This window comes from Staurois parvus, unplaced genomic scaffold (genome assembly GCF_062004578.1).
Source record: "Staurois parvus isolate SC_StPar_1 unplaced genomic scaffold, SC_StPar_1.0 ptg000013l, whole genome shotgun sequence".
Lineage (NCBI taxonomy): Eukaryota > Metazoa > Chordata > Amphibia > Anura > Ranidae > Staurois > Staurois parvus.
Window position 1 is genome coordinate 267,177 of NW_028317809.1, and position 14,166 is coordinate 281,342.

At 40.7% G+C, this 14,166-nt stretch overlaps 1 protein-coding gene across 1 annotated transcript in view; it reads right to left on the bottom strand.

Annotated features, from left to right (window-relative positions):
- The window catches only part of LOC149473569 (uncharacterized), a 215,855-nt gene that overhangs the window by 12,350 nt on the left and 189,339 nt on the right, over positions 1–14,166 (bottom strand). The window contains exon 4 of the mRNA XM_089676260.1: positions 1,692–1,835. Within this exon, the coding sequence (XP_089532386.1) occupies positions 1,692–1,835 (144 nt within the window). The remainder of the gene's footprint in view (positions 1–1,691; positions 1,836–14,166) is intronic.

A 14,166-nucleotide genomic window follows, 5' to 3' on the forward strand; every position in this document is an offset into this window, starting at 1 on the left:
ATTCAGATTGTGTGAAGCCAAAGTGATGCCTCTCAATTTGACAGCCATGTGGGTGCGGGTGCATGCGGGTCCCCAAAAGTAGACAGTGTGCATTTGGGGACCCGTACTTGCACACACCAGCTGTCTCCCAACTGACATGAATCGGACTGCACAGAATGCATGGAACACCAGTGCAACCCCGTGGGGACAAACACAGTGACCCTACTGAGGCTGAGCTATGTAGCATCAAGGGGAAGGGGGGCAGGCTTGGCATGAGCCACATAACTAGCCTTGCTACTTTCCTCTGATTCAGATTGTGTGAAGCCAAAGTGATGCCTCTCAATTTGACAGCCATGTGGGTGCGGGTGCATGCGGGTCCCCAAAAGTAGACAGTGTGCATTTGGGGACCCGTACTTGCACACACCAGCTGTGTCCCAACTGACATGAATCGGACTGCACAGAATGCATGGAACACCAGTGCAACCCCGTGGGGACAAACACGGCCCTTGCACAGGTATATGCTTAAGTACACCTGTGTAAATGAGGCCAGTCTATATTTTTTTTTTTGTGTAATGCAACACTGACAAATAAACTCCATCTGGAAGCACTTAAAAGCACTCTAGCGTCTGGATTGCCTCTCTGCAAGCTCTCTAATTATTGTTTGCAAATGTATGGAAACGTCTGTTTTTTATTAAAAGGTTAAGTTAACTGGGTGCCTATCACTACCCAGCAGGTCTTAATGCTGGGACACTTTTGTATTTGGCATTTATTTAAAGTGGAACTTCACTCAGTCAACATTGGCTATTTTTAATCCTTAGGTTGCTAGTATTAGTAAATAGATAGGAAAGTCTATCATATTTACTTGTTTTCAATTTTTTTTTACATTTCTTTAGTTACTTCCTGGTTTCCATGCCTAGGCAAATGATGTCATGCATCCCAGGAGTCTTCAGGAGTTGAGGAGGGGTTTTCTCAGATAAGCACACCCTCCTGCCTGCAGGCCTAAGCTAAGGGCAGATGGATTCCAGGAAGTAAATGCTACATGAATCATCTGCCCTTACTTAAGATGGCCATTGCCAGAAATGCTAGGAGATGTTTTTCAAAGTGATTTCTCAGCTAAATAAAGCATGGAGACATGGATGGATGGATGAGTTTGCTTTAAATATTAAAAATGAATTAAATAGCGTTTTTATTTTGTGGTGCTCACATGCAGTGTAGTTCTGCTTTAATAGCCTCTCCCAATCTGTACCTTCTGAGTAGCATAGTGTTCTTTTAGACCACCACCAGGATGGATACATTGTGAACTTTATTAATCGCTTTCCTCTTTATGCCACTCTAATTACTATAATAAATGTGTTATTTTCCCATCATTTTTTGGCAACATCCTTCTAGCTCCTGTGGTGTAACAAGCACCGTGGGTGGCAAAAAGCATCTATATTTGAATTTTATCTAGAGAACGCTGAAGGTAGACATAAATCTGCATTATATTTTCTTGACAGGCCTCATCTTTAGCCTTCCTCTATTATACACAACTTCTGGGAAATGGACACAGAGCTGCCAGGAACAGTGTATGATGTATGGCCCAGGCTCATCTAAATACAGTAAGACATTCCCGGGAACTGGGTGTTAAACGCATTAGGAGTGGTGTTCAGTTTAATTATGCCTCATTTTTCCATTCTGCTAAACCAAAGTTAAATTGTAAAAAACGTACTCACCTTTATTCTCCTTATCAATTTCTGACAACATAAGATGGCACAGGTCACTGATCACTTTTGGTTCTTTATCAGGGTATAAATCAGAAATCAGAATCTGTAGATACTCATAAGTCAGTGTACTTGAGGTCAAAGTTTGGTAGAACCCTGTGTAAGTAAAACATAACATAATACATACGGCTACTAGTATATAGAAATGTGTTCATTAGTAGAGACATAAAAAGTAGAGTAAAAAAAAAAAATACAACAGGACTTGTCCAAAATTGTCAGTAAAGTCCATTTCTGATTCTATTGTTGATGCTTTGCAGCTATTTTAATTACTGTATTTACCAGAGGATTATCCTGATTCTTTCCCAACTCAAAGACATGTTTTATGGTCCTATGAAATGCACAGTAAGCCCCATAGCTTTGTGGGAAGTAAGTGACTCACAATTGCAGCACATTATAGTGACAGAGAACCAAGTAACAAAAGCACCCTCTCCGCATGCACTTGTTTTGCTAGTCACAAATGCCAGTGCTCCTAAGTTTAGCACACTGGACAGAATTTAACATCCTTATCATAGATGCAGAGGCTGCTTAATGAAATTTTTGTCCAGACACCCTCTGGTTCTACCAGGTGGCTTCATATAGAGTCACCTAATGGGAATCTGGGAATGGCAATCTAAATGGGGGAGATGCTCTGTAGCTCAAAAAGAGAACTGGGAGCAATGCCAACTGATAACAGTCAACAGATGTTTTCAGCTCTCTTGGCATCAGGCAGGATCAACAGGTATTTTTTTCATTTATTAAACAGATGTACAAAACACCTATTCCATAGTATATTTTACGGGCCAAAAGGGAGTAAATAAGACAAACTTATTGTAAGGGTTTACATTAACTTTAATAATAACATTTTTGCTGGAGCGTGCAGGATATGTTATTATGGTGGGAAGTGGAATGGCTTAAAGGTGGAGGGTAAATTGTTTTATTCATTTTATTTAAAAAAATAATAATAACAATAATGACAGAATATATAACACACTTAATTTAAAAAAAAAAAAAAAAAAAAAAAAAGGACACTAGAAACAAACATAAATCTTTAGGGTGCATTCACACCTGCGAACACACACGCACTGTGATTAGCTGCAGGAGACAGAGCCACTGAAAGCAATAGGAGGCTGTCAACTCCTGCAGCAAATCATGGCCACATGCATGTAATCACTCATGCAGGGATCACTTGTGAGTGATCGGCCCTGGACACAGACTGCCTGCATCCAGGGCCGATCACTTGCGTGTGATTGCTGCATGAGAGATTACATGCTGTGATTAGTTTTGGGAGCCAGCAGCCTTCCATTGCTTTCAGTAGGGGTGTCTCCCACTGCTAATTGAAACTCAAGAACCCCTGTTGGGGTTCTTGCTTCTAATCACAATGCGCGAGCATTCACAGGTGTGAATGCACCCTTAAAGTTTGTATTTGCCTACTGTAATACACATACAGTACAAAATGGAAGCCATTCACATGACTTAAACTACATCCCAGATAACTAGTATTTCGGCTTCATGTTTTTACTTGTTCTGCTTAATCTCTCTAGATCAGTAGTCTCCAAATTGTTGCCGGGGGGCTGACAATTGGGCATAATTCCCCCCACTAACACCAACAAAGGGGCACAATTCCTCCCAACACCACCAACGATGAGGCTCAGTTCCTGCCATTGTTTCCAAAGATGGGGCATGATTCTTCCAACTCATTGACACCAATATTGGGGTACAAGTCCTCTCACTGACACCAAAGATAGGGCATTGTTTACTCCCACTGATGTCAGGACATTTTCTTCTTCCAGTGGCCACAGTCCAGCCCCCCTAAAGTCTGCAGGATAGTAAACTGACCCCTGGTCTAGATGATCCTATCTCTTCAGGCTTTACACTTGTGTTCATGTTATGCAGGGCTGAGGACTCACTCCCTATCCCCTTGTGACAGTGCTGTTAAACCACCTAGCATCTGCACTTGTCAAATGGCAACAAGTGGAATGGGTTTGATGCTCTCCCATACCTGTTAGTACCAGGTATTTTTCTTCCCTACTGGCAGCAGATCACAGAAGTGGGGGAAAGAAAAAAAAAAGGTATGTGCTGCTGGTGGGACATTGAAGTGAACCTGTTGCTTTGTCCTCAATTAGAAAAGCACAAGTCCCATCCTATGATTCTTACATTACTACTGTATCCAATATTCACATTGGGATTGGGGGAAGGAACCACAGCAAACCACAGGACAAAGGCAGCTGACAATCCCAGAAGTGGCAAATGCTGAAGAATCTGACAGAGGCTGCAGGGCTGGAGGGGAGGAAAATTAGGAGAAGCAGAATGCCAGAGAGATAAGTGTAATACCACTTCTATTGCAGGAAATATTCGTTAGCATTTTTTAATTGCTGCTTACAATTATTATTATTATTATACAGTATTTATATAGCGCCAAAGGGTTTGCTCAGCACTGTACAATAGTGGGGGAGGGCAGAACATGAGACAAAACAGTACAATACAATACATGAGGGGTTTGAGGGCCCTGCTCTTACGAGCTTACAATCTAACTTTAAAGCAGACCCACATGGAAGAAAAATATATTTGAAATATATTTTAAAAATTATTCTTCCCAAATATATTGCCATATATTTGAAATGCTACAATTTTGGCCATATTCAATATATTTCAATAAAAAAATAAAATAAAATAAATAAATATATATATATATATATACTGCATGTTGAAATGCGTTTTTATTACACAATATATATGAAAAATATTTTTAAAAATACATTTCAAATATACTGTATGTCTTTAAAAATACAAGTCTACATTTTTGGAATGCATTTACAAATATATGTAAAAATATATGTTAAAATTACTTTTTTATATGTTAACATTTTTTTAAAATATATTCTTCAGATATTTTTTAACATATAAATAAGTCATTTTAACATATATTTTTACATACAGTCATGGCCGAAATTGTTGGCACCCTTGATATTTTTCCTGAAAATCAAGTATTTCACACAAAAAAGGTATTGCATTAACACATGTTTTGCTATACACATGTTTATTCCCTTTGTATGTATTGGAACAAATATAAAACAGAGGCAGAAAAGCAAATATGACATAATGTCACACAAAACCCCAAAAATGGGCTGGACAAAAGTATTGGCACCCTTAACTTAATATTTGGTTGCACACCCTTTGGAAAACATAACTGAAATCAGTCGCTTCCTATAACCATCAATAAGCTTCTGACACCTCTCACCCGGAATTTTGGACCACTCTTCCTTTGCAAACAGCTCCAGGTCTCTCTTATTGGAAGGACACCTTTTCCCAACAGCAATTTTAAGATCTCTCCACAGGTGTTCAATGGGATTTAGATCTGGGCTCATTGCTGGCCACTTCAGAACTCTCCAGCGCTTCTTTGCCATCCATTTCTGAGTGCTTTTTGACGTATGTTTGGGGTCATTGTCCTGCTGGAAGACCCAGGATCTTGGACGCAAACCCAGCTTTCTGACACTGGGCCCTACAGTGCGACCCAAAATCCTTTGGTAATCCTCAGATTTCATGATGCCTTGCACACAGTCAAGGCACCCAGTGCCAGAGGCAGCAAAACAACCCCAAAACATCATTGAACCTCCACCATATTTTACCGTAGGTACTGTGTTTTGTTCTTTGTAGGCCTCATTCCGTTTTCGGTAAACAGTAGAATGATGTGCTTTACCGAAAAGCTCTATCTTGGTCTCATCTGTCCACAAGACGTTTTCCCAGAAGGCTTTTGGCTTACTCAAGTACATTTTGGCAAACTGTAGTCTTGCTTTTTTATGTCTCTGTGTCAGCAGTGGGGTCCTCCTGGGTCTCCTGCCATAGCGTTTCATTTCATTTAAATGTCGACGGATAGTTCGCGCTGACACTGATGCTCCCTGAGCCTGCAGGACAGCTTGAATGTCTTTGGAACATGTTTGGGGCTGCTTATCCACCATCCGGACTATTCTGCGTTGCAATCTTTCATCAATTTTCCTCATCCGTCCACGACCAGGGAGATTAGCTACAGTGCCATGGGTTGCAAACTTCTTGATAATGTTGCGCACTGTGGACAAAGGCAAATCTAGTTCTCTGGAGATGGACTTGTAACCTTGAGATTGTTGATATTTTGCCACAATTTTGGTTCTCAGGTCCTCAGACAGTTCTCGTCTCCTCTTTCTGTTGTCCATGCTTAGTGTGGCACAGACAGACACACAATGCAAAGGTTAAGTGAACGTCTCTCCTTTTTATCTGCTTTCAGGTGTGATTTCTATATTGCCCACACCTGTTACTTGCCCCAGGTGAGTTTACAGGAGCATCACATGCTTGTAACATTCTTATTTATCCGCAGTTGTGAAAGGGTGCCAATACTTTTGTCCAGCCCATTTTTGGAGGTTTGTGTGACATTATGTCGAATTTGCTTTCTTTCCTCCCTTTTTTTGTTTTGTCCCAATACACACAAAGGGAATAAACATGTGTATAGCAAAACATGTGTTAATGCAATACGTTTCGTGAGAAATACATGATTTCCTGGAGAAATATCAAGGGTGCCAACAATTTCGGCCATGACTGTATATTTGTAAGTGCATTCCAAAAATGTAGATTTGTATTTTTAAAGAAATACAGTATATTTGAAATGTATTTTTAAAAATATATTTCATATATTTTGTAATACAAATGCATTTCAGCATGCAGTATATATATATATATATATATATATATTTATTTAAATATATTTCAAAATATATTGAATATGGCCAAAATTGTAGTATTTCAACTATATTGCAATATATTTGAGAAGAATATTTTTAAAATATATTTCAAATATATTTTTCTTCCATATGGGGAGTGCCACCCAAAAGGTGAAGTTCTGCTTTAAGGCCTCTTCCTTCACTCCATGTTAAGGATTAGCGCCTTTGGGGAGCGGGTACCCAATTTTGGTACCCTCTCCCACTTTCACTGCAATCCACTAGGCGATCGGAAGTGGAAGTTTCCCTCCCTCTGTAGTCTTCTGACACACGTGACAGGTCCCAGTAGACTACAGGGTCATTCAGAATGTGAATGTGCTAATCACACATGCGCAGTGGGCACCTGGCTGTGAAGCCACAAGTTGTCAAAGCCCCACTGAAGATGCTGGCGCCAGGTACAGAGGACTGTCAGTAAACCAAGCTACGGTGTGGACACCACGAGATCAAGGGACAGGTGAGTGGTAGCTGCTGACTGTTATATTTTATATGGTGACTGGAGCTTCGCTTAAAGGTTTCATAAATGAACACAAGTTGTATTGGTGCGTGTTGACATGTTTAAAAAAACAACAAAAAAAAGATATAAAATAGTGAAGTACAGGTTGGTGCATCCAAATTGTAATTAGGAGGTTTTTTTTTTTTATCAATGCAGTGCAACCCACTAAAATTAAACCCTATTACAAGCCATATATTTTCTCATATCTATTTACCTGCATTGGAAAATGCTTGATAGGTTCTGAGAGACTGTTACAGTTGCTGAAAAGAGATGTCGCAGCTAACTGATGAACCATTCTTTTTTATTATTATTATTTATTTATGTTTAATTACAATTTTTTTTAATTATCCAGGACATTTTTTAATGTAGTATGACAAGCTTACCACTAGGTGGCAGAGACATTTTAGCATCAGAGATAAAACCACATTTCCATAACTAATCTAAAGTATTAACTATGCTAAATTCAACTCCTTTTTAAATATAGCTATGATAAAATATTGTAAGAACCCATTTTAAAAAAAGAGAGATAATAAAAGATACATGTTGTCTTTGAAGGCATAAAACTTCCTTTTGAAGCAGTATTTGCATTAAATTGGTTCCAAAGCCTGAAGGTTATTTACTTTCATGCATTCTATGCATGAAGGTTAAAAACCTTCAGTGTGCAGCGCCCCCTCTGCCCCCCAAATACTTACCTGAGTCCGATCCAGATCCAGTGATGTGCACAAGAGCTCTCGGGTCTCTCCCTCCTCATTGGCTGAGACACAGCAGTGGGAGCCATTGGCTGTGAATCACAGCCAGTGATGGGGAAGCAGGGACAAGGTCAAGCCGTGCTCTGTGTGTCTCATAGACACACAGAGCCGGCTCGGGAGCGAGCATGCCTGAGTGCCCCCAGAGCAAGGTCCTTGCAAAACCACTGCACAGAGCAGGAACAACTACAAATGCTTTAACTTAAACAAGGACATATCTTTACCTGGAGGTCCCAAGTGCATGCATTGTGGTGGACAGCAGCCCAGGGAACCCAGTATATAAAGATAATAGTTGAATTAATCAAAGCATCAGGGTTTGGCACAAGTCTCAAAGTTATAAACCTTGATAAAACTTGTAGGATCCTTCCAGGGGCGGACTGACCATTTGGAAACTCAGGCACTGCCCGAGCGCCCGGGGGCAGTAAGGGGCCCCATGAGATGCCCCTGGTACCTTTTCCATTGGCTTTTTTGAGTTTGGGCAAGGACACAGGGGCCCCATGATCCCCTATTGAGGGCCCGGGGTCAGTAGGGGGCCCCATGAGATGCCCCTGGTACCTTTTTCATAGGCTTTTTTGAGTTTGGGCAAGGACAGAGGGGCCCCATGATCCACTATTGCCCGGGGGCCCCATGAGTTGTCAGTCCGCTCCTGGATCTTTCCTATGATTTTACTGTGAGACCAATTATTTATAGTTACAGCTAGAAAGATAAACTACTGCAGTTTAGAGATTTTATACATTAACATTTTAACTCTGGCTACAAAAAGAAATAAAATTGCCTTCTCTTCTCATCAAGAATCAATTGCTTGTTTCTGCATGGGAATAGGCTAGCACACGGTACTACTCTTATAATTCCAGGTTCTGAGATCTTCCATCCTCCCACTTTTGGTTGGGACAACATGTATACAAAAGTTGCTCATCATTCTGGTTTCCAACCAGCTTTATTGCCATCCTTCTAGCCATCTACTATAGTTGATTCCTCTAACCCAGTGGTCTCCAAATTGTGGTCCAGTTGCAGGATACGGCCCTTTGCTTGCCTTTAGCTGGTAATTGGGGCACTATTCCTCCCACTGACATTAACCCCTTCATGCCCAAGGGTAAAACAAATCTTAATGCCTAAGTAAAATTTTGCAACTTTGACACGTGTTAGTAAAATCATACCAATCATCATAACTACTTTGTGTATCCAGGTGGATTATATTTTGTTTTTTTTTCAGGATATTTGGTGGTAAATGGTAATGGATAGCTCCTGATTTTTTTTATTATCAAAGGAAAACTGGCCCAAAATAGTAAACAAAATAATTTTTTTAAATTTAGCTGTGTGTTTCTTGTTACTACCTTAACCTACCACCAAACAGGTTAACAATAGGGTATACTTCCTGCCACTGATACCAACAGTGGAGCACTATTCCTTCCACTGACACCAATTATGGGGCACTATTCCTCCCACTGACACCAGCGATGTGGCACTATTCCTCCCAATTACACCAATGATGGAGCATTATTACAAATACTAGGCCATTTTCTACTCCCACTGACCACAATCTGGCCAGCTCTAAAGTCTGAAGGATAGTAAACTGGCCCTTTGTTTAGAAAGTTTGGAGAACCCTGCTCTAACCCTTATGTCACTACTACTGTTTGTCCTGTAGTGACATAGGGGAGGGAGCAAATGTTTTTAAGCCGTTAGAAACCAACCTAAGGCTTGGTTCACACTATTGAGGACCGTGTGGCCTGCATTTGTGCAAGCACGGCAGTGCATAAATTTGAATAGGCTGCTGTGCCCGTGTTTCACGCAAGGAAAAGATGCAAGCACCGTTTCCAAAATGCATCCACATGGAATCTGCATGGTCTTTTTGACCATGCAGTTTCTGTGCAGTTCCCACACCCATGATCGCTCCAAAATCACGCTGCGGAATGAGATGTGTAAGAGTGCCATTCAGAATAAATGGCACCCCCCAGCACCTTGCAACAGAAATGCAATGCAGCTGTGGGTGGTTGCTGGAACAGATGTAATTCCTGCACCCACAACCAGCCTGCAGCCGCAGTTATAGTGTGAACCAGGGGTCAAGTGATATTAAACCAAAAAGACATTTTATTACAGCTTATCAATAATTAGATGTGGTGGCTGCATTAGGTTTCTTTTCTCTGTTTTTTTCCCCTCTGTTTTCTCCTGGTGATCTGGCCAGTAACATACATACCTCCAGTATTAGTGAGACGCCACTGTGGAGGACTGAGCTCAAGACACAGTATACAGCAGCACTGTTAGTCTGGGGGGGAGTGTTCAGTGTATTAGCAGATTTGAATATAATAGCAAATTGAATTTTTTTCATTTTGGGATAAAGGTTTTACATATAGGTGAAACTCGAAAAATTTGAATATCGTGCAAAAGTTAATTTATTTCAGTAATGCAACTTAAAAGGTGAAACTAATATATGAGATAGACTCATTACATGCAAAGCAAGATAGTTCAAGCCGTGATTTGTCATAATTGTGATGATTATGGCTTACAGCTCATGAAAACCCCAAATCCACAATCTCAGAAAATTAGAATATTACATGCAATCAATAAAACAAGGATTGTACATAGAACAATATCGGCCCTCTGAAAAGTATAAGCATGCATATGTACTCAGTACTTGGTTTGGGCCCCTTTTTGCGGCAATTACTGCCTCAATGCGGCGTGGCATGGAAGCTATCAGCCTGTGGCACTGCTGAGGTGTTATGAAAGACCAGGATGCTGCAATAGCGGCCTTCAGCTCCTCTGCAATGTTCGGTCTCATGTCTCTCATCTTTCTCTTGGCAATGCCCCATAGATTCTCTATGGGGTTCAGGTCAGGCGAGTTTGCTGGCCAATCAAGCACAGTAATCCCACGGTCATTGAACCAGGTTTTGGTGCTTTTGGCAGTGTGGGCAGGTGCTAAGTCCTGCTGGAAAATGAAGTTAGCATCCCCATAAAGCTCATCTGCGGAAGGAAGCATGAAGTGCTCCAAAATCTCCTGGTAGACAGCTGCGTTGACCCTGGACTTAATGAAGCACAGTGGACCAACACCAGCAGATGACATGGCTCCACAAATCAACAAAGACTGTGGAAACTTCACACTGGACTTCAAGCATCTTGCAGTGTGTGCCTCTCTATTCTTCCTCCATACTCTGTGTCCTTGGTTTCCAAATGAGATGCAAAAGTTGCTCTCATCAGAAAAGAGGACTTTGGACCACTGAGCAACAGACCAGGTCTGTTTTTCTTTAGCCCAGGTAGGACGCTTCTGACGTTGTTTGTTGTTCAGGAGCGGCTTGACAAGAGGAATACGATATTTGAAGCCCATGTCCAGGATCCGTCTGTGTGTGGTGGCTCTTGATGCACTGACTCCAGCCTCAGTCCACTCCTTGTGAAAGTCCCCAACACTTTTGAATGGCCTTTTCCTGACAATCCTCTCCAGGCTGCGGTCATCCCTGCTGCTTGTGCACCTTTTTCTTCCACACTTTTCCCTTCCACATAACTTTCTATTAATGTGCTTTGATACAGTACTTTGGGAACAGCCAACGTCTTTTGCAATTACCTTTTGAGACTTTCCCTCCTTATGGAGGGTGTCAATGATGGTTTTCTTCACAACTGTCAGGTCAGCAGTCTTTCCCATGTTTGTGATTCCTATTGAACCAGACTGAGAGACCATTTAAAGGTTCAGGAACCCTTTGCAGGTGTTATGGCTTAATTAGCTGATTAGAGTGGGACACTTTGAGCCTGGAATATTGCACCTTTTCACAATATTCTAATTTTCTGAGATTGTGGATTTGGGGTTTTCATGAGCTGTAAGCCATAATCATCACAATTATGACAAATCACGGCTTGAACTATCTTGCTTTGCATGTAATGAGTCTACCTCATATATTACTTTCACCTTTTAAGTTGCATTACTGAAATAAATTAACTTTTGCACGATATTCTAATTTTTCGAGTTTCACCTGTAAATAAATAAAAAACTGATCATTTTAATCAGCCCACAAATGGGTTGTCTCATCCATGTAAACTGATACATTCTTCTGGAGTGTTTGAGCTTATGAAACACAGCAGACTTGTTGCCTGCATGAAAGATGAAAATAGAAGAAAGAAAGCCTAAAAAAGGAAACTAATACAGCCATACCATCTAAGAATTGGTAAGCTAAAATATAATAAATGTTTGCTTTTGGGTTTAATAATGCTAAAGGTCAAGTTACAGTCTCTGTATTGATCTGTGAGGATCCTAAAGAACAGGGGTGTTGCTAACAGCTGGTGTGGCCAAACTTCAAAAGAAAGTGATAAATGCCTAAAGGGACATACAGTGAAGGAAATAAGTATTTGATCCCCTGCTGATTTTTAATGTTTGCCCACTCAAAAAGAAATGATAAGTCTAAAAATTGAATGGTAGGTGCATTGTAATACTGAGAGGCAGAATAGCAACAAAAAATTCAAAAGAAATGTAAGTCTAACAAATTATGCACTGATTTGCATGTTCATGAGGGAAATAAGTATTTGATCCCCTTCACAAAACATGACTTAGTACTTGGTGGCAAATCCCTTGTTGGCAATCACAGAGGTCAGACATTTCCTGTAGTTGGCCACCAGGTTTGCACACATCTCAGGAGGGATTTTGACCCACTCCTCTTGGCAGATCCTCTCCAAGTCATTAAGGTTTGGTGGCTGATGTTTGGCAACTTGAACTTTCAGCTCCCTCCACAGATTTTCAATCGTATTAAGGTCTGGAGACTGGTTATCCTGTTCCCTTAGCAGAAGAACACCCCCAAAGCAGAATGTTTCCACCACCAAGTTTGACAGTTGGGATGGAGTTCTTGGGGTCATAGGCAGCATTCCTTCTCCTCCTCCAAACACGGCAAGTTGAGTTGATGCCAAAGAGCTCAATTTTGGTCTCATCGACCACAACACTTTCAACCAGTCCTCCTCTGCATCATTCAGATGTATAGTGGCAAACTTCAGACGGTCCTGGACATATGCTTTCTTGAGCAGAGGGACCTTGAGGGCACTGCAGGATTTCAATCCTTGTCGGCGTAGTGTGTTACCACTTGTTTTCTTGATGACTGTGGTCCCAGCTGGCTGGAGATCATTGACAAGATCCTCACGTGTAGTTCTGGGATGATTCTTCACTGTTCTCATGATCATTGACACTCCACGAGGTGAGATCTTGCATGGTGCACCAGACCTAGGGAGACTGACAGTTGTTTTGTGTTTCTTCCATTTGCAAATGATTGGACCAACTGTTGTCACCTTCTCACCAAGCTGCTTGGCGATAGTTTGTTAGCCCAGTCCAGCCTTGTGTAGGTCTACAATCTTGTCCCTGACATCCTTGGACAGCTCTTTGGTCTTTGCCATAGTGGAGAGTTTGGAATCTGATTGTTTGATTGCTCCTGTGGACAGGTGTCTTTTATACAGATAACAAAATGAGATTAGCAGACCTCCCTTTAAGAGACTGCTTCTAATCTCAGCTTGTTACCTGTATGAAAAACACCTGGTAGCCAGAAATGCTGCTGAATGATAGGGGATCAAATACTTATTTCCCTCATGAACATGCAAATCAGTGCATAATTTGTTAGACATGCATTTCTTTTGAATTTTTTGTTGCTATTCTGTCTCTCAGTGTTACAATGCACCTACCATTCGCTTTTTAGACTGATAATTGCTTTTTGAGTGGGCAAACATTCAAAATCAGCAGGGGATCAAATACTTATTTCCTTCACTGTAGTTAAATAAAATGAGAGCCCACACATTGTATGCTCACAGCACATATATTGCACAGTCCTTCTTGTGATGAGCATGCGGGTATATTCATACTGCACTGCCACGTCTCTCAACTGTACCCTGCCCAAAGTTTTTCTAGCTCGTGGGACTGCAATCTGGGTGTCAGTAGACTAAGAGTTATTGACACTGGTTTTAATTAACGGAAAGGGATCAATGAAAGTACTTAACAAAGTCCTGTTTTTTTTTGAGTTCTGGTAAAGTTTAGTCAATGGTAATAAATTGGATCAGAATGTTGGCTCTCATAAAAGAGACTCTTAGTCTTTGCTGATGTTCTTCATTAGGTGGTAAAGGAAAGCTCAGCTATTTATATACTATGGTTTATTTGAATACACTATCTCATGCAGCGTGCCATAAATGAATATCTTAGAATACTATAACACATGCATAATTAATTTAGAAGAAGTATTTGATAATAATACTTCAGAATATGCAGAGACGAGAGGTGTTTTTATGCAGCTCAAAAACATTCTAGTAGCTGAGATGCATGCACCATGGGATATTTTTTTTTTTAGAATGATACATAGCTGAGAGGATGATACTTGGGAGTCTAAGGCGGAATATTTTTCCTGATAAAGGAGATGATAAGCTAGCAGAATGGTTTCAATATTTCAATGACGTGGGTATTGGTTTTTTGGAATTTCTGCTAACCAAGAGAAAGTAAAAAGGTCACTAAATTAAAG